The sequence below is a fragment of the Stenella coeruleoalba genome (assembly GCF_951394435.1).
Source record: "Stenella coeruleoalba genome assembly, chromosome: 4".
NCBI lineage: Eukaryota > Metazoa > Chordata > Mammalia > Artiodactyla > Delphinidae > Stenella > Stenella coeruleoalba.
This window is the reverse complement of record NC_137149.1, coordinates 101,445,644-101,473,109: the sequence shown is the minus strand read 5'-3', so window position 1 is coordinate 101,473,109 and position 27,466 is coordinate 101,445,644. Positions and strand designations below refer to the sequence as shown.

At 36.8% G+C, this 27,466-nt stretch overlaps 1 protein-coding gene across 13 annotated transcripts in view; it reads left to right on the top strand.

Annotated features, from left to right (window-relative positions):
• Positions 1-27,466, top strand: part of ANKRD17 (ankyrin repeat domain 17) — a 160,504-nt gene that overhangs the window by 120,578 nt on the left and 12,460 nt on the right. For 12 of the 13 annotated variants that reach the window (XM_079919514.1, XM_079919520.1, XM_079919519.1 and 9 more), the window contains 6 exons: positions 9,612-9,783; positions 10,927-11,374; positions 12,030-12,185; positions 14,042-14,191; positions 15,548-17,184; positions 23,675-23,872. In XM_079919514.1, the coding sequence (XP_079775640.1) occupies positions 9,612-9,783; positions 10,927-11,374; positions 12,030-12,185; positions 14,042-14,191; positions 15,548-17,184; positions 23,675-23,872 (2,761 nt within the window). The remainder of the gene's footprint in view (positions 1-9,611; positions 9,784-10,926; positions 11,375-12,029; positions 12,186-14,041; positions 14,192-15,547; positions 17,185-23,674; positions 23,873-27,466) is intronic. The other variant, XM_079919521.1, reaches the window with a different exon arrangement.

Below are 27,466 nucleotides of genomic sequence, written 5' to 3'. Positions count from 1 at the left end.
ATTCTGCCATATTTCATCTTTTTAAAAAAGGTTAAAAATGCTATGAAATTTAACATATACTTTTTAGATTTATAAAGGATATGCAGTGATAGTGGGGGCTGGGGCACCCCCCCCCCCATGCAGTTGAAAAGCAATGTGTAACTTTATACTTGGGCCCTCCATATCTTCAGTTTCAAGTCCCTGGATTTCAACCAACCACAGATTATGTAGTACTGTAGTACTTATTCATTTTAAAGAATCCGCATAAAGTGGGCCTGCACAGTGTTGTTCACAGGTCAATTGTATATATAACATTTTTCATTTGAGTCAAGTCCATTCTTTTTAATTAGACTTACTGACTTTGTTAAGCTATATATTTCATCTCACATAAAGAAAGTATGAATTATTTTAAACATTTTGTTCTAAAGTCAATGTGAAAATACAGTATTCTGAAAAATATATTTAAAATCAGAGGTTCTTTTTTTTTTTTTTTTTTTTCCCGGTACGCGGGCCTCTCACTGTTGTGGCCTCTCCCGTTGCGGAGCACAGGCTCCGGACACGCAGGCTCAGCGGCCATGGCCACGGGCCCAGCCACTCCGCGGCATGTGGGATCTTCCCAGACTGGGGCACGAACCAGTGTCCCCCGCATCGGCAGGCGGACTCTCAACCACTGCGCCACCAGGGAAGCCCCAGAGGTTCTTCATTTTAAAAACTTTCTAGTTTAGATTCTGATCAAATGAAAATTAGATTTTTTGGCCACTTTGAAGTTTTAATTGAACACATTGAGAACAGATATGGTTATAATTATTGTAACTATACCTATTTTTAATATTCAGTTTCATCAAATATTTATTTAATGTTCACTAAATACCAGGCGATATAATAGGGCCAAGTTGTATGACAGAATATGTATTATTTGAGTCTTCTCTGTAAGAAATATTATTACCCTCATATTACAGATGGAGAAACTGAATCTATGGAAGTTAAGTAACTTGCCGAAGCTAGGCTAAGATTTAAATCCACTTTTTTTAATTCTAAATTCCCTGCTTTCCTCTCCTCCCTTAATTGAAGTCAACCTACATTTTAGTGCTTTCTCCTTATAATATTATAATATCCTGTTTTTGCATTACTCTCTCATTTTTATATGTTAGAATCGCTAATTTATTTCATAATATTGTTTCTTTTTGCATTTTTATAAATCTTAGAAGACATCCTTTCTATAGCTGAGACATAGATATCTGTTTTTAAATAAAATCTTTAATTGTTTCATACCTTTGTTGTTTATATGTTACATGAAATACATTTAGAGATTTACTGCATACCTGTGGATCAAAGTCAAGAAGCAGCTTTTAGGAATGTCCTATTGTGCATGTCTTCAATGATTTATTTTCTTTTTTCTTTATTACAATAATGTGTTCAGTTTAAACTGTGAACTATGCAAAGATAACTAAAAGAACAGCATACGCCATCATTGTAAGGTAACTGAAGTTCAAAACCTGGTATGGTGATTAACTAAAAGTCCTCACTTCTGACCTTTAAAACCTTTAAAGACCTTACATGTTCTGCCCACTCACACCACTTCTTACTCCTGTCTGATCTTATTTTACTACTTTCTCTTGGTCACTTTGCTCTATCCATAATGACCATCCTTTTTGCCCTTGCTATGCCTTCTGCCTTGAATGTCACTTCACTTGCCTCATATTTTAGTCTCCCTTTCACATTCTTCCTACTCTTCTTCCCTTCTTTATTTTCATGTTCTAATATTCTAAATACTGTATTTTACTTAGTTAGCTTGTTTGTCTCTCTCTACCACTAGATTGTATGAACTACAAAATGGTGCCTGGCATGTTAGTAAACATTTGTTGAACAAATAAATATCCATGTATATGAAAACTGTACTTTTTAAAAATTAGAATCATGCGAACATATTACTCTAATACTTGCTTTTCCCTCTCTCAATAAGTGAAGAATATTGTCAACTGATAGTGATTTATAACTGCATAATATACTCCATAGTAGGTTTGTTTCCAGTTTTGTCACTACAAATAATGTTGCAATAAACATCATTATACATGTTTCTTTATATTTTGGTGCTTTTATTTTTATGGAGTAAGTTTCTTCACTTAGGTCAGTATATTTTAAATTTGATACTTTCAGAATATTTTCCTACTACCATCAGCAATACATAAGTGTTTTTTCCTTGAATTCTTGCCAGTCTTTCTTAACCTAGATGGTCATGCTTTCAGAGCCTCAGATTTAAAGCAATTCAAAAGGAATTTCTTTCAATGTCATTGCATATTTTCCAGTTTTTTTTTTTTTTTCTTTTTCGGTACGTGGGCCTCTCACTGTTGTGGCCTCTCCCGTTGCGGAGCACAGGCTCTGGACGCGCAGGCTCAGCGGCCATGGCTCACAGGCCCAGCTGCTCTGCGGCATGTGGGATCCTCCCGGACCGCGGCACGAACCCGTGTCCCCTGCATCAGCAGGCAGACTCTCAACCACTGCGCCACCAGGGAAGCCCTATTTTCCAGTATTAATTGTTAATCAAAAATTAATTAGATGCAAATTCTTCTGCATGGACTGATACTTTATAAACAGTTTTGAATGGGGATGGTACATAGATAGAATTCTAGACTGTGGACGAGACTGTTCTTTCCTGAACTCCAGCCCCTTTCTATTTCTATTTGAAAAATTATCAGATTGAGATGTGTTAGGGTTTGGTTCACTATTTTTAATGTATGATTTACATCTGGAAAAATACACCGTTTTGCCTTTTGAGGCTCAGTACATTCTGGCTCCACCATTTCTGATTTAGAAATATCATTGGAGTGGTCTTGTCTGGTTTAACTTGGATGTTCTGCATGGGTAACTTGTGTAAAAATGCTCCTTTGATCAACCTTTCTAATTTGAAAATGTTGGTTAATAGGTTTATAAAAATTGCTGCTGAGAATACTGCTCATTATATTTACCAGATTCCCTTATCCTTATGCAGCAAACACTATGTGGAAGAGTCCATGCTCTAGAGCAGTTCATCTGGTCTAACTGTGGAATACTCTGGCAGTTAATTTCTTGTTCTCTTAGGACATGAACAACTAGGTTATGTTTTGGGCTGTTAGAATCCATAGTGGGTATTATTGGTCTGCATTTTTAATGTTTTACCCCTCTACTTTATCACTTACTGTTTTTTCTCTTTGTAAACTTTCATAATCTTTTAGGGAGCTATGTACAGTATATTTTTAAAATATTCCTAATAGATGTTTTCAGTTGGGTTTTTTGCCACCACTGAAGCTATTAATATGCCCACCTCACAATCTCAGTTTCATACATTTCATTCTCTGATTATCACCTCATGTCTTTTCAGCTTTACTCCCTCTAGAATTCTACCTCCAGCAAGCCTAAAAACATTCTGTCTACCAATAAATTGTAAGATCCATTTATCGTACCACCCTTCACTGGCCTTACTCTTTTCTTTCTCCTTTTTCTTTATTGAAGCCTAGTAATTAAAGGTGTCTAAGGAAAAAAAGCATTCAACCTTGATGACTAATTTTACTTTAAATGTGTGACAGTGAACCCTTTAATGCCTCCCAGTAGTCATACTATATATTTCCCTAGTTTAATTTACTCTCCCACTCTCCTAGACCATTAGTTCTTTCTCCTTTATCCTGCGACTTCTGGTACATCCTCTTCTTCAACCTCTGATGACCTTGCATGCTACTTCAGTAAGAAAACTGAAGCACCAGAAGAAAACTGCCAGAGACTTCCCCTACCCCATCTCCCCAACCCACCAAGCCCTGTACCCATATATTTCCTACCAATTACTAGATAAACTTGTTGTAACCAATCCCTCCATTTGTGAACTACATCATATTTTCTGTCTGCCATCCCTTACTCAAAAACATTGTTTTGGGGCTTCCCTGGTGGCGCAGTGGTTGCGAGTCCGCCTGCCGATGCGGGGGACACAGGTTCGTGCCCTGGTCCGGGAAGATCCCACATGCCGCGGAGCGGCTGGGCCTGTGAGCCATGGCCGCTGAGCCTGCGCGTCCGGAGCCTGTGCTCCGCAATGGGAGAGGCCGCAGCGATGAGAGGCCTGCGTACCGCAAAAAAAAAAAAAAACAAAAACATTGTTGTGGCAGTTTTCTTTTCTTCTATATCATTTTCCCCCCTCTCCTGGATCATCCTCATCATCATATAAGCTTCTTTGTCCAATCTTAAAAAAAACTTCTGATTTTTCCAACACGTACCTCCCCGCCCCCCCATTTTCAGCTACAAGCCCATTTCTGCTCCCATTTGCAGCAAAACTTGTCTATTTTGGGTATTCCAATTCTTTTTTGTCTTGAATTTACTCCTACCAGGCTCTCACTCCTACAGCTCCACCAAAACTATGCCTTTACGGTCTTTGGGGACTCTCACTAGCTAAATCCAGTGATTACTTCTCTATCCTTATCTTACTAAGCCTAATAACACCTGACATACTCTATTTATCTGGCCTTCATTACACTACACAGTCTTGGTTTTTCTCTTATCTTTCTGAATGTTCCTTCTGTATCTCTAGTTCCTCCTCTTCTCTCCTCTTAGTTGGCAAGTCATTTAGCTTATTACATGATCTTCTTTATCCACTGGTCATCTCATCCTGCTTCTTACCTTTAAATATATACTAGCTGATCCCAAATTTATATCTTTAGTCCAAACCTCTTCCCTACATTCCAGTCTCTTATATCTAGCTAGCTACTCAACATGTCCTTTTGGATACTTAATTAGACATCTCATACTTACGTTCAAATGTGAACTCCTGATCTTTGCCCACTCCAAACCCACAACTCTGTCTTGTAATTTGCTCAGGCTAAAGATATCGATATCATGCTTGATTTCTCTCTGTCCTCCATTGTGTTGGAAAATCTAGTTACCTTTGCCTTAGAACTATATCAAGGATCCTAGTCACTATTTATCACTTCTCACCCTGATTCAAGTCATTAATATCATCTTTTACCTGTATTTCCTCAGTAGTCATTTAACTGGTCTCCCTGATTCCATCATTGCTCTGCCGTCTGTTCTCTATTTAACACTTAGAGTGATCCTATATATCAGTTAAATCAAATCACTCTTTTGCTCAAAACCCTACAGTGCCATTTCCCTCAGAGTAAAAGATAAAAAGTCTTTAAAATGCCCCGTGGGACCTTAGGTGATGAAGTCTCCTGATATGTTCTCTGAAAGTCATTTTCTATTATTCTCAACCAGACTGACCTACTTAAACATTCCAGGCCTACCTGAACATACAGCTTATATACTGACTGTTCTCTTTGCCTGCTATACTTCAAATCTTTTAAATGTTTACTTAAACTTCACCTTCATGTTCCCCTATATGTCCCCATATACACACTTCTCTTCCTCTGCTCCAGTATTCCTGTTTTACATTGTACTTAACACCTTTTTAAAAAACTATATAATGTATTACGTTTGCTGTCTGTGTGCCTCCCCCAGCAACTAAATGTAAGCTTCATAAGCTTCATGAGGGCAGGGATATTTTGTCTTCTGCTTAGTCCTAAGAGACTAGAACCATGCTTAGTACATAGTTATCAAAAAAATTTTGCTGGATCCTGCCCTTCCCTTCCCCTGTACTCCTTGACCTCTTTTTCTGTTATTGATACCACTACTGAATTCAGAAATAATTGAAATCTTGATGTAGTTTTCAGATTCTCAATTATCTTTGCTCCGCATTCTCTATATCCATCAAATAAGTTAGTGTAGTAAATTAACTTAATCCAGTATCTGGCACATATTAACCCCCTAAATATTAATGATATCAGTATCATCATCATGACCTTTAATTGAGCTTTGGCAGTCTCTTTATGTCTTCTGTTCCATCCTCTCCTAAATTATCACTTCTCACCTGAAGTATTGCAGTAGGCTTCTTAACAGTCTGTCTATAAATAAATACCTTTGCCTCTGTCATCTTTTGCCTTCAGTTTAATCCTTCTTTATTCCAGTGTAACTTTTCCAGTTCCCATAGTTTCTGATACACAGATATGATTGCCTTTACTCCCTACTCGAAATCCTTCAGTCTTCATTGTCTGCATGGGAAATTTAAAACATTTGGCTCTTCCTGTCTTCTCTAGGCTCATCACTCACTATGGTTTTCTACTCCTCACATATCTCATTCACATAACTGTATCCAAATATGCACATGGGGGACTTCCCTGGCGGTCCAGTGGTTAAGACTCCGCACTTCCAATGCAGGGGGTGTGGGTTCTATCTCTGGTCAGGGAGCTAAGATCCCACGTGGCTCGAGGTGCGGCCAAAAAAAGAAAAAAACAGATTTGCACATGGTATTTCTTTAGTCTGGACTGCCTTTCCCTGAATCCTTAAATTCTCATCTTAAAAAGCTTAACTCTCAAACATCAATTTGTTTCCTGAATCTATAATTAGAAATCACCAGTTAGGGAATTCCCTGGCAGTCCAGTGATTAGGACTCAGTGTTTTCGCTACTGCTGGGGCCTGGGTTGGGGAACTAAGATCCTGCAGACAAAAGAAAAAATCAGTTGGACTAGTGCCCTTTCTTTCCTTTTCCACAATGAGGTTATTTATTCTGCAATTTGACTCTTTTCTTCAAAACCTCTACCCTCCCCCACATATGCTCACAAACATGTAGCAGTTCCCCGGTAAGTGAAATGAGGTCTAGGGCATGTACCTTGTGAGAAAATATAGAATGTAGGCTGAATTTCTAACCCTGTTTACCTGCACCTCCAGACTTACTCGAGTCTCATGGTTTAAATACTCTGTTTTCATCTTTTCTCCTTCGGATCTTGTATCAGTTATTACCACCTCTCCCATACTTTAGTGCCTGCTATTTCATTAACTCCTACCCTCTTTCTACAACTTCATGAAGTTAACTATCCTAATGAAACCTTACCACAAATTTAGTATTTTGTTTCCTTATCTAAATATTTTAAGGGAATAATCTATGTCTTGTTGACTCTACTTTTCTTTTTTCTTTTTTTTTACTTTTCTTTGTAATTCTCCATCCAGGACCATTTGCTGCTTACTTCTCCACTAATTCAGTGAACTAACTATGGCAGAGGTCACCAATGGCATCTTATTGCCAAATCCAGAATAAGATTAGACATCTCATACTTGTGTCCTTACTGATACTTTGTGATACTTACCAGTGTTGATTTGCCTTCCTTTATGAAACTCTTCTCCCATTGAAGCTGCTTTCTCCTGATTGTCGTCTTCTGCCTGATATATGCCTTTCTAAAAGTCTCATTTGGTCTTCCTTTTTTTTTTTTTTTTTTTGTGGTACGCGGGCCTCTCACTGTTGTGGCCTCTCCCGTTGCGGAGCACAGGCTCTGGATGCGCAGGCTCAGCGGCCGTGGCTCACGGGCCCAGCCGCTCCGCGGCATGTGGGATCCTCCCAGACCAGGACACGAACCTGTGTCCCCTGCATCAGCAGGTGGACTCTCAACCACTGTGCCACCAGGGAAGCCCTAGTTTTTCTATTTTTAAAAGTTCTTCCCCCCTCTTGAATACCAATCACAATTATTTCTTACCACTGGACACATTTTAAAAATCAAGCAAAATTAATAATTCATCTGGCCGAGCCAAAAGTCTTAAACCTCACTTGTTATTTTTATCCCCCCAAATCTATTTCCTGGCTTTTTTTCCATACAGATGTAATATAGATGAAATATCAGTTTTATTATTCCTGATTCTAAATTGGAGAGGCTTAGTATCTATCTGTAGCCACAGTTGCTTTGAAAATGTTTCTTTGGCACACCCTTCACCCCCCTTTCTACTCCTTCTCTTCCCTTTACACTTAGCTATTTATTTCTTGAAAGTCAGCAAAACAGATCAACCCCAGGCCTCCCTCACTGGAGCTCAGGCAGAGATGTAGAAAGTATAGGGATCCTGAGGACAGGCAGCTTAGCTACATTAAAGCAAGGCTGAATGAGCTGAGTCATACATGCTCAGTTCCTTCTTTCAAACTCACCAGTCAGGTAGTACTCCTTCCTTGTAGTGAACTAGGGTGTGAAGGTCACCAATTACTGTTTTCTTCTCAGTCCTTTGGAAAGGTCAAAAGCTCCTCCCTTACTGGTCTTCAGAGGAAACTTGGGTACTTCTGGAAGACCAGCAAAAATTTCTAGGGGGTAGGTACTATGCAGACAATTTTTATATCTCCAGTTTCCATTTGTGTTCTTTCCTAAAATCCATCTGCTTGAGAAAGTATCTGGTGTTCTATAGATTCTCCTTAATTATTTACCTTTTCGGAAACAAAAGTCATATCTCTTACCCAAGAGAATGTAATTATGGTGCATTGCCCCAGGGTGTGAAAACTTTCAAGGTGGGCAAGACCTTTTAGTCACCCAACAAGGATTATTTCAAAAGGGAGGAGGGGTGTCTAGCAAAAGCTAGAGACTTAAAAAGTCAGACTTTTTCTCAAGAAAAGTAAGTCTGATTTGGCTTATAAGTTTGTCTTTAAGGGCTGCTTTCAGTAGTTAGGATATTGTGACATTTTCCATAAACTAAGTATCATTGTTTTGACACATATTTAAAATATACATAAAATGTATAGAAAGCTAGATTATATCAAGGAATATGTACTTTGAAAATGTCATTTAGAGAACATGCAAACAAAAGAGTTTGTAGATGATTTTACCATTTTATGAGCCAAAGAGGAAAATTTAATAGTTAAAATAGCTTATTAAGAGATGTTATTGGACTTTAAAACTTATTCCTAGTTTTTTTGACTGTGAAAGTAATATGTATCCAGTTTAACAAATAGAAACAATGTACAGTTATATAAAGTAAAATTGAAAGTCACCATCTTTCTGCTACTTCTTGTCCAAGCCCATGCTCTAGAGGTAATCACTAGTAAACCTTTGATTTGTATCCTGGATAGATTCACATAAAGCACCGCCCCCCCCCCCCCACACCAAATGAGATCATTGGTTTGCAATTTGCCTTTTTTTTCCTAGCAAATGTAAATTGTGAACATTTTCCCAGGTATACATTTATAACTTTTAATGGCTGCCTAGTATTCTGTGAATATATACTGTTGTTAACTTCTCCCCACCCCATGGATTTACCTAGCTTCCATTTACTAGTATTGTAATCAACTTTGCAATGGAAAGTATTAAGCCTATATTTTTCCACTAGAGGTAGTCATTTTATAGAATATATTCTTAGGATAAGCACTTTGTAATTTTCATAGGAGGCTTTCAAATTACCTTTCTAAAAATGTTAATGTCAGTATAAACTGACAGCAGTGTAGGGAAGAATTCATTTTCCCAAACTTTTGCTAGCTGATATCTTTTTTAATTTTCCCAAATTAATGAACAAAACATGGTAGCTTGTTATTTTAATTTATATTTCCATAGTGATTATGAAGTTATGTATATCTTTATCATTCATCCATTTTGAAATTAGGTTGTCTTTATCATTAATTTGATCTTGACATTTAAAAATATTATTTTCTCTTTACAGTGATTTGAGTATGATCTTGATCAAACAATGAATTGAACTAAGATGACTTTGAATTGTATGGTATCCCAGTACCCTTAATGATAAAATGACATTATGTGACAACTTTTTTCCAAGGTAAATTCCAGTGTTATAATTCTGTTTTATTGATTCTTTAACAGTTAAGGGAAGAAAGCCGGAGGCTGGCTTTGGCTGCAAAAAGAGAAAAGAGAAAGGAGAAGAGAAGAAAGAAAAAAGAAGAACAAAGAAGAAAACTAGAAGAGATTGAAGCCAAAAATAAAGAAAACTTTGAACTCCAAGCTGCTCAAGAAAAAGAAAAGCATAAAGTTGAAGGTATTTTCTCTAAACCATCTAATTTGTTTCATGTAATACATTCTACTCAAAATTATATTTCCTTAAATATCAGTAACTTAAGGTGAAAAAAGATCTCTACGTTATTAAGGCCTAAAGTATTCATATGCTATTTTCATTTTTTGACTTCTTCCCAGCTTTTTATTATAAAGAATTTCAAACCTACACACAAGTTGAAAGAATAATGAAACAAACACCTGAAATACCCTTCACCTAATTTAAAAATAAACATTTTACTATATTTGCTTTATCTTTTTCTCTAAATATACATACATAGTTTTTTCCTAAGCTGTCTGAAAGTAAATTGCAGACATCTGACATTGCACCTATAAAACATCAGCACACATCCAAGGAATGACATTTGCTTACATAATTGCAATACCATTTATAATACCTTAAAAAATTAACAGTAATTCCATAATTTCATCTACAGCCAAGACCATATTCAGATTTTTCTTAAATGAGGGAATTATTTTTAACTAGGTTCTAAATAAAAAATTATTTGAGATGAGGATATTGTTAGAAAGGACCATTGTCATTAAACCACCAAATATTTATGCTGTGTGTGTGTGTTAATTTCCCCCTCCTCCAGCCTTTTATTTTGAAAAATTTCAAACTACAGAAAAGTTTAAGGATTAGTATAATGAACGCCTGTGAGTCACCTAGATTCATATAACATTTTGGCACATTTGTTTATCTTTTTTCCTCTCTCTTTTTTTGAATAGTCTTATATATGTTGTACACATCATACGAAATTACCCCTAAATACTTGAGCAGTGTTTCCCAGAAAAAGAACATTATTTTACATAACCACAATAACATTATTACACTTAAGAAATTTAATAATTATGTAATAATATGTAATATACGGTACATATTCATATTTCCCAAAGTGTCCCCAAAATATTTTTTATAACTGCCTACTATGCGTTGTTTAGAACTTAGGGACAGAGAGAATAGATCAATCATATCCATCTCATTACCAGTGAATGCTGGAATGACTGATAACTTTATATCTAATAGTAGTAGTAAAGTAAATTCAGCATTTATTTTTGTCGAGTGCTTAAATCTAAATATATGCGAAGAACACTAGAACTTGCTAATTCAGTATTGCTACTTCTACAGATGAACCTGAAGTCTTGACAGAGCCTCCAAGTGCCACAACCACTACTACCATAGGTATATCTGCAACCTGGACCACTTTGGCAGGTTCCCATGGTAAAAGAAACAATACCATAACTACAACCAGTTCAAAGAGGAAAAACAGGAAAAATAAAATTACTCCAGAAAATGTTCAAATTATATTTGATGATCCACTACCAATCTCATACAGTCAGCCAGAGAAGGTGAATGGAGAGTCCAAGAGCAGCAGTACCAGCGAGAGTGGAGACAGTGATAACATGAGAATTTCCAGTTGCAGTGATGAAAGTAGTAACAGCAACAGCAGCCGAAAGAGTGACAATCATTCACCTGCTATGGTCACCACCACTGTGACCAGCAAGAAGCAGCCATCAGTTCTGGTTACATTTCCAAAGGAGGAGAGAAAATCTGTTTCTGGCAAGGCTTCAATAAAGTTAGTTCCAATTTTCATTTTCATGATTTATAGTATCATTATGAAACACTTTCTTGCTGAATTGTTTAGTAAAGCAGGCAGATGAACAACTGACAAAATAAGGGTTTGTCTTTGTTCTAAAGAAGGCATGATTTCATTTGAATTAAAGAATTACTGTAGGGCTTCCCTGGTGGCACAGTGGTTGAGAGTCTGCCTGCCAATGCAGGGGACACGGGTTCGTGCCCCGGTCCGGGAAGATCCCACATGCTGCAGAGCGGCTGGGCCTGTGAGCCATGGCCACTGAGCCTGCGCGTCCGGAGCCTGTGCTCCGCAGTAGGAGAGACCACAACAGTGAGAGGCCCGTGTACCACAAAAAAAAAAAAAGAATTTGTAATTTCTTCATTTTGGTTGTTAAACTTAACCCATGAAAAGTATTAATTATGGTTTCTCAGGGATTATTATTGTATTTCAGTTCTGCTAAATTTGACCTCTAGATAATATCTTCTTAAAATTGGCCCTTCATATTATGCTAAGTATTGAAAAGTGAAAAATAAATTTCTCATTTATTCATCATAGTATTCTTAAAATAAAGAATATAATCATGTAGTAGATTGCCTTTATCATTAAAAATTCTACATCTCTTCTATATTTAATGTGTTTTTCCTCCCTGTTAAAGATTGTCAGAGACTATCAGTGAAGTGACCAGTAATTCTCTTTCCACTTGCACAAAATCTGGTCCATCTCCCCTTTCCTCTCCAAATGGGAAATTAACAGTAGCAAGTCCTAAGCGTGGACAAAAGAGGGAAGAAGGATGGAAAGAAGTTGTAAGAAGGTGACTGATTATTTCTTTTATTGTTTTTCTCATTTTTATATGTGCTCTATTTCACAATGAAGCATAGTTTACCTTACAGTTAAATTCCCCTAACTCTTCCAGAGGTTGCAAACAAACTGGTGGCCCAAGGCTGCATCTGGCCAACAGAGACGACCTATACTATATTTTAGATGGAAAAAAAAAGTGTATGTTAACACTTTTAAAATTGAGAAATTTTACATAAAAAGTTAGATCATTGTGGTGTCTGCTTGACCCCCATAGGTATTGGTATTTGGTAGTGAGCTAATTTATTCAAGGTGATAGATTGTCTTGTTCGGCTTTGTAACCTCAGAGCCCACTATGTAGTATCTACTGCATACCTGTAAATATTTGGAGAATGAATTAAGTATTGGTTTTAAACTATTCTTCAAATCATAGGATACCTTTATTTCAGGGGTTTTAGGACTAAAATATTTTGCTTGGAATTTTTAAATAATATGTATTAAAAAGTAAAACAACATCCCAGAAACTAAAAGGTGGTAAGATACCACAGACCTAGAAAGGATGTGATCCATTATAAATCTTTGATAACCTATTTTAAGGAACTCTCCAGAAATTCCATCAAAAAAATTAAACTTTTGATTGTTTTAAAACAAAATCTGTAGTGAACCAAGCTTATTACTGTTAATCTCAAGATGTACTGTACATTTTTTATCTTATTTTGGGCCAACACTTCCCCTCAACCCCCATCTCTATCTTTATCTCTTTCTCTGTCTCACACACATTCTTTTGAACTAACTGAAATCACAACATCAGAATACTTTCTGTACAAAAATAAGAGAATTCAGTTTTCCTGCATGTATTTTATATTGTAGTATGCAAGCAAATTCTTAACTAACTTAAAATAATGATCACTGACTGATTATTATGTTCTTTAGGGAAAAAGGAATTATCAAGTAACTTAGTTATGTATACAAAAGGGCAGGGATCATACCTTACCATTTAAAAAACGTATAATTTCATATTTAATCTATTCTAAATAAATAATTTACTTATTCATTGAAGCACAGTTGGCTCCTTCTTTTTATTGAGAGTTATACTGTTTTTCTTTTAGAAGTATTCTTTAATTTAGACTTGTCAGAAATTTATATCTACCTTTCCTGAATCTGAATGTTTAAAATTGTAATGTAATTTTGTAGGTGTTAGGTGGGTTTTGCTTTTTTGGAATTCCAGCAGGCTTTTCTCTTTCCTCACACAACTAAACGTCCCTTAGCAAGTTTCCATATTTGTGGATAATCATTTTAATGACTCTAGAAGAATGCAGGGCAACAATGAATTTTTAGTATCATCCTTTCAGTTATATATTAGGGAATAAAAACAAGAATATGAGTCAAACACCCAAAGGTACCCACAAGAAGCCTTTCTTGACTCCTTGGGGTAGATTAGATGCCCCAACCAATGTGTCTTTATGATACCCTATTAGAGCTCTTACAACATCGTGTTGTAGTTTTCTTACTTGGTTTCTACATAGTCAGTATATGTAGGCAGGAACCCCTGTCTTTTATTTGCCATTAGTATTTGCATCAACACAGCGTATATCTACATGTATGTGCGTCACAGATATTAATGAAGGACGAAAGTCAAAAAAGCAAAGTTTTTGGTAATGAGATGAGAAGCTGTGGTAAAGCTCACTCTCTCTCTTTCTCTTTTCTGTGGCTCTTAGTTGCCTTTTATCACTTAGAGTGAGAGTAGGTAGAAGAGGCTTATTCAACAATATTCTGCATTTACAGAAACATATTTTAGTAATAATTCTTATTTTAATTACAACCACTGATAATTATGATTTATCTTAATTTATTTTTGCAACTGTTAAACAGGTCAAAGAAAGTGTCTGTTCCATCAACTGTGATATCCAGAGTGATTGGAAGAGGAGGCTGTAACATTAATGCTATTCGGGAGTTCACTGGTGCACACATAGATATTGATAAGCAGAAAGACAAGACAGGAGACCGGATAATAACTATAAGGCAAAATTTTGTCTCTTACGATTTTTTTCTTTTGTACTTTATTGCACTAGAGCTTAATTATCAATATATATAAGCATTTGAGTTTTCAATGGAACTTTGTATTTAATAGCATACTTTTTTAAATGGGAATTTGATTCGTGTTTAAGATAACCTTTACAGTTTTTTTTTTCTTATTTATATGCTCTTGTGAAGTATTTCAAAGGGCTTTAAAGGAATTTTTCTTTTGTGTGTGTATGGCAAAGGTTTGAATAATCTTTTCCTTATATAAACTTGTAATATGACATTCTTAAACACTTTTTAAGAAGGAGTAGGTTTCTAACACATTCTAATCTGTAGTTTTCCATCTTTCTCTTAAATTAGCATTTGAGATTTGTTATTCTGAGATTGTATCTTTAGAATATGAGCTCAGTAATAGGTATAAATCTGAAGTGGATATTTGTTTTAAATTGAATACTTGAACATATCTGTGCCTGAATACCCTTAGAGTTAAGATGATATTCTAAGAAATCATAAATTTGGTTGTGAGAGACAGGTGCCCTTCCCAGTAATAGAAGGACAGATAGTTTTTTAGCCTGCCTCAAGAGGAAGGAAGCAATTAACCAGCTCTGTTTTGCACTTATCCCCTTCTCCTATCTTGTTTATCCCTCCCCTGGGATAGGTGTAGTCACAACTTGCCTTATCCAGAGAAGAGGGGAAGTAGATACCCTTTATAAGTAATTTTCCCCTTAGGGCCTCCATAAGGCTTTCCTTTCAATCAAATATTTTCCTGAACATCCAAGACTGGGGTTTGACCTTATGGCCATTGTTGTAATTATCAGGATTCTGCTCTCATTTTGAGACATCTGTCCAAAAGAGTTATAATAATCACTCTACTAATAGAGAAACCACTAATAAATATAAATGGGGTCATCTTAGCTACCAGGATTTAAAATAAAATACTATTTTCTTACTCAGTGGTATTATTTTTCTTGCTTATTTGTACTGCTTTTAATATTGATCAGCTGTTCAACTTCATGGTAACAATATGGATTACGTAGGATTTTAAGTGCAGTGCTTTTCCTGTCTAGAATGTATTTCACAGTTGGAAGATGATTGTTTAGTCTGAGGAAACAATAGTGAAATTAAATTTTTGGGAAAAGAAGTCATTTACTTTTCCTTTGAAAAATATAGTGGTGTGTCAGGACAGTTTATTGCTTTGTTTGCATAATACCTCAAAAATAGTCAGAAAATTGCTTCTTAACTTTTATCTGTTCTCTGTATGTGTGTACATACACATACACACATGAATTAATTTAGGCTTTACATATTAAAGAGGGGAAATTGGACCTAATTTTTTTTTTTTTTGTCAACTTATAGGGGTGGCACTGAATCAACAAGACAAGCAACTCAGTTGATCAATGCTCTGATCAAGGATCCAGACAAAGAAATTGATGAACTTATTCCAAAGAATCGTTTGAAAAGCTCCTCAGCAAATTCCAAAATTGGGTCATCAGCACCTACCACCACTGCTGCTAACAGTTCCTTAATGGGAATTAAAATGACGACTGTAGCTCTGTCATCAACATCTCAAACTGCCACAGCACTCACTGTGCCTGCAATTTCTTCTGCATCTACTCACAAAACCATTAAGAACCCAGTGAATAATGTGAGGCCTGGTTTTCCAGTTTCTCTTCCATTAGCATATCCTCCTCCACAGTTTGCACATGCTTTGCTTGCTGCTCAGACTTTCCAGCAGATCCGTCCACCAAGGTTGCCCATGACACACTTTGGAGGTACTTTTCCACCAGCTCAATCCACTTGGGGTCCTTTTCCTGTCAGGCCTTTGAGCCCTGCCAGAGCTACTAACTCGCCTAAGCCTCACATGGTGCCTCGCCATAGCAATCAGAATAGCAGTGGTTCTCAGGTGAATTCAGCAGGTTCTTTAACTTCAAGTCCAACAACTACAACCAGTTCATCAGCTTCAACGGTGCCTGGTACATCTACAAATGGCAGTCCAAGTTCACCTTCTGTTAGAAGGCAGCTTTTCGTCACAGTTGTGAAGACATCCAATGCCACCACAACAACAGTCACAACCACAGCAAGTAACAACAGCACTGCACCCACAAATGCCACATATCCTATGCCTACTGCCAAAGAACACTACCCAGTATCATCCCCATCTTCCCCATCACCACCAGCCCAGCCAGGAGGGGTTTCTAGAAACAGCCCTTTGGATTGTGGAACAGCATCTCCAAATAAAGGGGCATCTTCCTCTGAACAGGAAGCAGGTAGTCCACCAGTAGTAGAAACAACAAACAGTAGACCTCCAAACAGCAGCAGTTCTTCTGGGAGTTCATCAGTTCATTCTACTCAGCAGCAACCTCCGGGATCTGTTTCTCAGGAGCCAAGACCACCTCTTCAGCAGTCTCAGGTTCCTCCCCCGGAAGTTAGAATGACTGTTCCTCCTTTAGTAACAACAAGTTCTGCTCCAGTGGCGGTGCCTTCTACTGCCCCAGTGACTTACCCTATGCCTCAGACACAAATGGGATGCTCCCAGCCTCCGCCTAAAATGGAACCCCCTGCTATTAGACCACCCTCTCATGGCACAGCTGCCCCTCACAAGAATCCAGCTCCTGTGCAAAATTCATCTGTTGCAGTCCTCAGTGTCAATCACATTAAAAGACCTCACAGTGTTCCCTCTTCTGTCCAGCTACCTTCGACCTTAAGTACACAAAGTGCTTGTCAAAATTCAATACATCCAGCAAATAAGCCTATTGCTCCCAATTTCAGTGCCCCCTTACCATTTGGGCCCTTTAGCACATTGTTTGAAAATAGCCCTACTTCTGCTCATGCCTTCTGGGGAGGATCTGTTGTTTCATCTCAGTCAACACCAGAATCTATGCTATCAGGAAAATCCTCATATTTGCCAAATTCAGATCCTTTACATCAGTCTGATACTTCCAAAGCTCCAGGTTTTAGACCACCATTACAGAGACCTGCTCCAAGTCCCTCAGGTAAGTTTGTATTTTCTGACATTCTGCAGCTGCTCGTTTATACAAATGATTTTGAAACTCTGGGTTATTTTCTAATACTTTTACTCTGTGACTGGGTCAGATAGACAGTAGTACTAATTCAAATGCTATTGTATTGACTGTGTCTAGAATGGCATTATTATTTTTTAAATCTTTTTAGAAGCTGTAATGGATTTTTATCTTAAATTTACTATAAATAAGTTTATTCATCAGGTATATTTTTCTCTGTCAAAGTAAAGAAAAGGGGACTTCCCTGGTAGTCCAGTGGTTAAGACTCTACACTCACAATGCAGGGGGGCCGGGTTCCATCCCTGGTCAGGGAAATAAATCCCACATGCCACAACTAAGACCAGGCGCAGCCAAATAAATAAATAAAAATATTAAAAATAAATAAATTTAAAAAGTCTCTTTTTTTTTTTTTTTTTTTTTTTTTTTTGCGGTACGCGGGTCTCTCACTGTTGTGGCCTCTCCCATTGCGGAGCACAGGCTCCGGATGCGCAGGCTTAGCGGCCATGGCTTGAGGGCCCAGCCGCTCCATGGCATGTGGGATCTTCCCAGACCGGGGCACGAACCCGTATCCCCTGCATCAGCAGGCGGACTCTCAACCACTGCGCCACCAGGGAAGCCCCTCATATTTTAATTTAATAAGATAATGCCATCAAAAGTTTGCTTTTAGTTCAAATATAAAATTATTACCAAAGATTTTTAAAATTTGATTTCACTTCCGACTGTCTTTTTTGTTTTAAAAATAATGAGAAAAATGTAGAGATACATAGTTCAAAAGGGTAGGCACTAACTATATGTGCTATTTAAATTTAATAAAATTAAAAATTCATCTCAGTCAAACTGCCCATTTTTAAAATTTTTTCCCAGTTTTGTTGAGGTGTAATTGATGTACATCACTGTATATGAGTTTAAGGTGTAGAGCATAATGGTTTGACTTACATACATTGTGAGATAATTGCGGCAGTAAATTTAGTTAGCATTCATCATCTCCTATAGATACAATTTTTTAAAAAAAAGAAAAAGGAAAAAATATTTTTCCTTGTGATGAGAGCTCTTAGGATTTAGTCTCTCTTAACAGCTTTCCTATGTATCATACAACAGTGTTAACTACCGTTACTATGTTGCACATTACATTCCTAATACTTACTTATCTTGTAACTGGAAGTTTGTACCTTTTGACCACCTTCCTCCAATTCCCGCACCCCACCCCACCTCCACCTCTAGTAACCACAAATCTGATCTCTTTTTCTATGAGTTTGTTTGTTTGAGATTCCACATATAAGTGAGATCATACAGTTTTTGTCTTTCTCTGTCTGACTTATTTTACTTAGCATAATGCCCTCATGGCCCATCCATTTTGTCAGAAATGGCAGGATTTCCTCGTGTTTTTTTGTGGTTTTTTTATGACTAAATAATATCCCATTGTGTGTGTGTATGTGTGTGGTATGTATACATATATGTATACATACCACAGCTTCTTTATCCATTCATCCATGGATGGATACTTAGGTTTTTTCCATGTCTTAGCTATCGTATATAATGCTGTTACGAACATGGAAGTGTAGGTATCTTTTTGAGTTAGTGTTTGTGTTTCTTTTGGATATAGTTCCAGAAGTGGAATTGCTGGATCATGTGGTAGTTCTATTTTTAGTTTTCTGAGGATCCCCCTTATTGTTTTCCATTGTGGCTGTAGGCTGGTCATATTTCAAGTGCTTCCTTGTTAAGCACATAATGGCTGGTAGCTGCAATATTGGAGAGCCCAGATACTGAACACATCTGTTAATATAAAAAGTGCTGTTAGACAGTGCTGATATCTAAAGAGGATCTAAAGATCTGGTTTTGAGTGACTGCTTTTTCTTTTTTAACTTTTTACTTTGAAATATTTTTAGATTTATAGAAGACTTCTTCTATAATTACCCCAATTTCCCCTAAGTAAACATTCTTACACCATATATTTATTAAAACTAAGAAATTAATATTGGTACAGTACAATTAACTGGACTACAGACTTTATTCAGATTCCACAGTTTTTCCAATAATGTTCTTTTTCTGTTGCAGTGTCCAGGATACCAAGTTGCATTTTGAGCTTTGTGGTTTTGTTGTTTTTTTTTTTTGTTGTTTTTTTTTTTTTTTGCGGTACGCGGGCCTCTCACTGTTGTGGCCTCTCCCGTTGCGGAGCACAGGCTCCGGACACGCAGGCTCAGCGGCCATGGCTCACAGGCCCAGCCGCGGCATGTGGGATCTTCCTGGACTGGGGCACGAACCCGTGTCCCCTGCATCGGTAGGCGGACTCTCAACCACTGCGCCACCAGGGAAGCCCAAGCTTTGTGTTTTAATGTGAATATTTCAAATAATTAAAGATAATTTCATTGAGTTATTTGTAGTGAGGTGGATGGACCTAGAGTCTGTCCTACAGAGTGAAGAAATTAGAAAGAGAAAAACAAATACTGTATGCTAAAAACAAATACTGTATGCACGTATATATAGAATTGGGAAAAAAATGTGGTTCTGTAGAACCTAGGGGCAGGACAGGAATAGAGACGTAGATGTAGAGAATGGACTTGAGGACACGGGGAGGGGGGAAGGGTAAGCTAGGACTAAGTGAGAGAGTGGCATGGACATATATACACTACCAAATGTAAAATAGATAGCTAGTGGGAAGCAGCCGCATAGCACAGGGAGATCAGCTCGGTGCTTTGTGACCACCTAGAGGGGTGGGATAGGGAGGGTGGGAGGGAGATGCAAGAGGAAAGAGATATGGGGAAATATGTATATGTATAGCTGATTCACTTGTTATAAAGCAGAAACTAACACACCATTGTAAAGCAGTTATACTCCGATAAAGATGTTAAGAAAAAGTCTACCATTAAAGCAGTAATAAAATAAAAATAAAGATAATTTCATGCTAGAGATAGACAAACTATGGTCCATGTGCCAAGTATGGCATACTACCTGATTTTACATTTGTGGGTTTTTTTAATTGAGTTATAACAATTATGTAATATTTTAAAAAAAATTTTTTAATTTTTAAGAAGAATAATATGTGACACAAAAAATAGTACATTCGGAACTTCCCTGGTTGTCTCGTGGTTAAGAATCCGCCTTCCAGTGCAGGGAATGTGGGTTCAGTCCCTGGTCGGGGAACTAAGATCCCACATGCCACGGGGCAACTAAGTCCTGGTGCTGCAGCTAGAGAGCCCACGCACTCTGGAGCCCGTGCGCCACAACTACAGAGAAGCCCACGTGCCACAGCTAAGACTCGATGCAGCCAAAAATAAATAAATAAATAATTTTTAAAAAATAAAATAGTGCATTCAAATTTCAGTGTTCATAAATAAAAGTTTTATTGAAATACATCTATGCCCATTCATTTACATATTGTGTTATGGCTGCTTCCATGCTCTGCTGACAGCCTAAAAATATTTATTATTTAGCCCTTTACAGAAAGGTTGCCAACTTGTTATGTGTTATTGAAGAGATGACATTCTGGGACTAAAAATTTCTAAATAGAATGGAAACTGATTGTTATTTTTACCTATTTCTATAACACATAAATATAATGTAAAGAACATGGTCAGTAAATATTTCCTTGCTGGGGGTTGATTGAAATATTTTCATGTACTTTCAAAAACACTTTCTCTTAATACTAAATAGAATCAATATAATTTGGTTGTAAAAGCTTCATATGCTAATTAGTACATTGGAAATGCTTTTACTTTTTTCATTTTTTTATTTTTAAAAAAGTTTTATTGGAGTGTGGTTGATTTACAGTGTTATGTTAGTTTCAGGTTACAGCAAAGTGAATCAGTTATACATATATCCACTCTTTTTTGGATTCTTTTCCCATATAGGCCATAACAGAGCATTGAATAGAGTTCCCTGTGCTATATAGTAGGTTCTTATTAGTTATCTATTTTATGTCTAATAGTGTGTATATGTCAATTCCAATCTCCCAATTTGTCCCTCCCTGCCCCTTACCCCCTGGTAACTGTAAGTTTGTTCTCTACATCTGTAACTCTATTTCTGTTTCATAGATAAGTTCATTTGTACTCTTTTTTTTAGATTCCACATATAAGCAGTATATGATATTTGTCTTTCTCTGTCTGACTTCACTCAGTATGACAATCTCTAGGTTCATTGATGTTGCTGCAAATGGCATTATTTCGTTCTTTTTTATGGCTGGGTAATATTCCATTGTATATATGTACCACATCTTTGCCCATTCCTCCATTGATGGACATTTAGGTTGCTTCCATATCCTGGCTGTTGTAAACAGTGCTGCAGTGAACATTGGGGTGTGTGTATCTTTTCAAATTACGGTTTTCTCTGGATATATGCCCAGGAGTGGGATTGCTGAATCATATGGTAGCTCTGCTTTTAGTTTTTTAAGGAACCTCCATACTGTTCTCCGTAGTGGCTGTACCAATTTACATTCCCACCAACAGCATAGGCCAGTTCCATTTTCTCCACACCCTCTCCAGCATTTATTGTTCGTAGATTTTTTGATGATGACCATTCTGACCGGTATGAGGTGATACCACATTGTAGTTTTGATTTACATTTCTCTAATAATTAGTGATGTTGAGCATTTTTCATGTGATTTTAGCCATCTGTATGTCTTCTTTGAAGAAATGTCTATTTAGATCTTCTGCCCATTTTTCGATTGGGTTGTTTGTTTTTTTTGATATTGAGCTGCATGAGCTGTTTGTATATTTTGGGGATTAATTGGAAATGCTTTTATATTTCATTTTTGTAGAGTTGGAATTTAGTGAAAATACTTCACTTTTCAAAAAATGTGAAATCTAGGTAATGTGTTAAGAAAGACTAAAATTAAGATTTAGAGAAAAATAAATAAATTCTTGTTTTGTGGAAAAGTATAGAAAAAAGCCGTGCTATATCGGGAGGTAAGGTTTTGGGGTGTACAGTTGATTGGAGCCAAAATTAGCAATGAAGTTTAACTTAAGAGTCTATCAGAGGGAAGTATTAGATTCAGGTCAACATAGGCATGTTTGCCTTTACAGCTATACCACTATTTCTACACCCTAGAAATTAACATTAATTCAGTAATAGCACCCAATATGTAGTACCATCATCCCAAATATACCCTTTATGCCTGTATGTTTCTTTTTTTTCTCCTTTTGATCCAACCAATCAAGATTCACACATTGCTTTTGGCTATTATGTCTCTTTGATCTCCCACAGTCTAAAACATCTCACCACCTTCTTTTGTTCTTCTTGACATTGAATCCTTTGAAGAGTCCAGTTGTACTGAAGAATGTCCTGCATTTCAGATTCACCTGTTTTCTCAATCTGTGGTTACATTCTGGTTAAACATTTCTAGCAGGAACATCAGATAGGTAATGTTTGAATCTCACACTGCATTGTATCAGGAGGCACTCAGTGACAGATTGTCCTTCTCTTATCTATGGAAAGCATGGCCACTTAGTTAAGATGCTGATTGTCAGATCTCTCTATTATAAAAGTATAGCTACAGGGGCTTCCCTGGTGGCACAGTGGTTGAGAGCCCACCTGCCAATGCAGGGGACACGGGTTCGTGCCCCGGTCCGGGAAGATCCCACATGCCGCGGAGCGGCTGGGCCTGTGAGCCATGGCCACTGAGCCTGCACGTCCAGAGCCTGTGCTCCGCAACAGGAGAGGCCACAACAGTGAGAGGCCCGCGTACCACCAAAAAAAAAAAAAAAGTATAGCTACAATCTTTTTTTTTCTCCTATCGTTTTTTTTTTGGTTTGTTTTTAGTTTTGTGGGGTTTTTTCGGTTTTGTTTTTGTTTTTTTATTTTAGTAGCACTCTTAAGTTCACAGCAAAATTGAGAGAAAAGTACAGGGGTTTCCATATACCCCCTGCCTTCACACAGGCACAGCCTCCTTTATTACTACATCCCACTTCAGAATGGTATTTTTGTTACAGTTGATGAACCTACAGTCACACATCCTTATCAAAGTCTGTAGTTTACATGGGGTTCATTCTTGGTGCTGTACATTCTGTGGGTTTGAACAAAAGTCTAGTATAGTAACCATTATACTATCATCCAGAGTATTTTCAGTGCCTTAAAAATCCTTTGTGGTTTGCCTACTCATCCCTCCCTTCCCCATACGTTTTTAAAGGTAAAATTTTATACAACTCCTTGGCCACTAAACCTATTTAAATTCTAGTGTTAATATTAAATCTATATGTATTCTATAATAAGTAATAAAATGTCAGAATTAAAATTAAATGTAAAATGTTTTCCTTGGTAATTTCTTTTTCATAGCTATATTTAGGAAATAAAGGGGGAAATAATGAATGGAATAATGAGTGGAATGACTGGAAGAAGTAAGCAAGGAGAAATTTTTTTAATAATCTAAAATATTTTTGGATATATTAGGGACCTCTTGGAATTTTAGGTTTTTCTAATTATATCTCCTAGGGGTAACTATTATAAATTATGATTATCTTCTACATTATAGGTATTGTCAATATGGACTCACCATATGGTTCTGTAACACCTTCTTCTACACATTTGGGAAACTTTGCCTCAAACCTTTCAGGAGGTCAAATGTATGGACCTGGGGCACCCCTTGGAGGAGCACCCACAGCTGCTAACTTTAACAGACAACATTTTTCCCCACTTAGTTTGTTGACTCCGTGTTCATCAGCATCAAATGGTGAGTAATATACACTGTAGTTCCAGAGGAAGAGTTTGTCTGTATGTTCCCTTAGAAAACAAAAGGTTTTGGGTTTCCCTAATGGCACAGTGGTTGAGAGTCCACCTGCCGATGCAGGGGACATGGGTTCGTGCCCTGGTCCGGGAAGATCCCACATGCCGTGGAGCGGCTGGTCCCGTGAGCCGTGGCCGCTGAACCTACGCGTCCGGAGCCTGTGCTCCGCAACGGGAGAGGCCACAACAGTGAGAGGCCCGCATACCACAAAAAAATCCCCAAAAAAACAAAAGGTTTTAAGTTTTTCAAAGTTTGGAGTCTTTAAGTTTTAAATCTCTTAATAATTTAATTTCTATAAAAATGTAATTTGTATTCATGGCAATCTGAAATCAGGAGGAATTTAAATAGAATTTCCAGGTTTTTAACGTATTAGAATCAACTTCGACTCTATCAAACCTAGCATATTATATTGAAGTTAATTTCTAAGAGGGATCATTTTTTGAGAATAAAAAATCTTGTTGTATCATCTATTGATACACATTTACTTTCAGGTTTGAGAATATAGCTTCCAAGAAGAAAGATTTGTAGCCTTAAAAGTAGTATAAATATAATGTTCTTTTGGTCTACCTTTAAATCTCATCTATTACATAAATAATACAACTGATTTCACATTACCAGATATGTGATTTTAACTGTAGTCAGACTTTGAAGCAGTGATCAGATTTTTCAGACCAAGGAAGATCATTCATCATTAGGGAATTCAACTCACATTAAGAGAATTCCATAGTGAGGCTATTATTTGTGGTTATTTATTTATTTAGCAAGGATAAAGGCATCAAATTGCTTTCACCTTGAGGAAATTTTAATAAGAATCCATTTTTTTTTAAACTACCAAATTTCTTCTAACAGTGTTAGAGCCCAGTTAATAGAGACTGGTTAACTGAATGAAAGAGTAAAAAAATATTAGTATTTGAGAGATGCGTATCAAAGTACATTGCCAGTGAAAGCATGAACTAAGGTGTAGCATATAGTGAATTTACATATTTATAGTTTTTCTTGTGTTTGTCAAATAACAAGGACTGTCACTTGGAATATTAATTATCCTTGTACAGGTGTCCCTAAGTGAAAAGAAGTGGTTTAAGAAAGAATTCAAAGTGACTGTGATAAAAACATGCCAGAAACAAAGTGAGAAGTATGAAAATAAAGTACGAATGTAAGAAGAAAGAAAGTTTACAGCAGTTCTCATTGAGGATACTTTACCCATCTTTGAAGATAAAGTGAATATACTATAACATAGCTACTTAGCCTGGCTTATCTAAACTAAGCTATTAACAGAACACTGAAACTAAATATAACTCTAAGGAATAACTGATTATGACATTTAAGTCTTAACTATCTGGCTTATAAGGAAAGGTTATAGCCTCAGTTATTTAAAGCTGTATTCAATGCAACATAAATTTCTGTGTACTAGAGGAATATGGATATTTGTTTTATTTATTTAGTTTATTATAAGGAATATTGATAGGTATATATTGAATGGAAGGTAATTCACTCTGTATTAAAAATTGGCCTGGGCCTTCCTGGTGGCACAGTGATTAAGAATCCGCCTGCCAATGCAGGGGACACGGGTTCGAGCTCTGGTCCGGAAGATCCCACATGCTGCGGAGCAACTAAGCGCGTGCACCACAAGTACTGAGCCTGTGCTCTAGAGCCCGTGAGCCACAACTACTGAAGTCCACGTGCCTAGAGCCCATGCTCTGCAACAAGAGAAGCCAACGCAATGAGAAGCCTGCACACTGCAACCAAGAGTAGCCTTGCTTGCCGCAGCTAGAGAAATAGAGAAAGCCTGCACACAGCAATGAAGACCCAACACAGCCAAAAATAAATAAATAAATTTATTTATTTATTTATTTAAAAAGTTGGCCAAAAAAGGGGGGGGGGGGATTCCCTGGCAGTCCAGTGGCTAGGACTCCGAGCTTCCATTGCCAGGGGCACGGGTTCGATTCCTGGTCAGGGAACTGAGATCCCGCAAGCTGCGCCACATGGTGCAGCAAAAAAAAGAAAAAATTGGTACTTTATCCTAATTCAGGGTTCTCTCCCTTTAGGGAGGTGAATTTGAAGAGATTTTAGGGCAAGTTACAACAATTAAGGAAAAAAAAAAAGTAAAGTAAAATATTGAGGATTACCGATGAACTCTGTTTGCAGTATAGCTAATAACCATATGTTACATGATAATAACAATAACAACAGTTAATTTACTGAGGTTTAGATACTTTTCAAGGTAATTTCCCCCCCAGATTGCCTTTGTCAGCAAAATCCTAATATAGACAGGTAGGTGAGCTTAGACAAGTCATTTCAGTGAACCTCAATTTTCTGATCTGTTAATATCCACCACACTGGATTAGTTTAAGGAGTAAATGGGATAATCTACTATTACTATTGGTCTACTATTATCTACTATTACTACTATTATCTACTATTACTGTTGGTCTTTCTTCTTTTTGATGATAATGAACAGTAAGTGTTAGTCCTGTTTTCTAATAGTTTTAGAAATGTACTAATGGAATGGTAACAGAAGAGCAAACATATTTATAAGTAGCCAGTGATTAAAAAGTCTGAAACATAATTTTTGAATGATTTTACCTGCTTAGTTTTTTCTTTGACTCCTCTTAAAATTAGTTTTTATTCCTAAGTATAGAACAGATCTGAATCAGTGTCTTCTGAGTATGTTGAGCTGAAACTAAACCGTTATAGGAATAAAAACATCTTCCTTAAAATACATATGGGTGATTCATATTCACCTATTTTTATATAAAAATAAGGATAGTCTTTGATTTTCATGTTCATAAAGAAATAGGAATTGGGAGAAAAGGTGTTAAAATGGTAACATCATTGCTATTGAAATGTGTTACCTGAAATTTTTTGGTACTTAATCCTTAAAATAGAATGGATTCTCAGAAGCAGAGAATGTTTTAATATAAAATAAAACATACTTACTGATACTAATGTTTATTACTTTAGGAAATACATTAGAAATTTTTTTTCCCCTTTTGAACCATGAACCACTCAAGGTAAACATGTTGCATTTGATTATATCTCTAGGGTCTTTAAAGAGTAGCACAAAGAACCCGTGTATATCCCCCCACCCCCACTCACTAATTGTTAACATGTTGCCACATTCCTCCCTTTCCCCACCATGTATCCCTGTGTGTATGAGTGAGTGAGTGTGTGTCTGTGTACATGTGTGTATGTAGAGTATGTGTAGGGATTGTAGGGGTTTTTTTTCCTGAATCATTTTAGAGTTAGTTGCACATATCAAGCTGATTTCCCCTAAATACTCCAAATTATAATATTTTGGAAGAACAAGAACATTCTCTTCCACAACTACAATGCAGTTGTCAATTTCAGCAAATTTTACATTGATACATTATTATTATCTAATGTATAGTCCATATTCACATTTCATCACTTGTCCCAATAATGCCGTTATTACTTCCTCTCATTCAAGATTCAAATCAGTATCACAGATTGCATTTAATTCCCATGTCTTTTTAGTCTCAGAAAATCTGGAACTGTTTCCTTAGCCTTTCTGTATCTTTC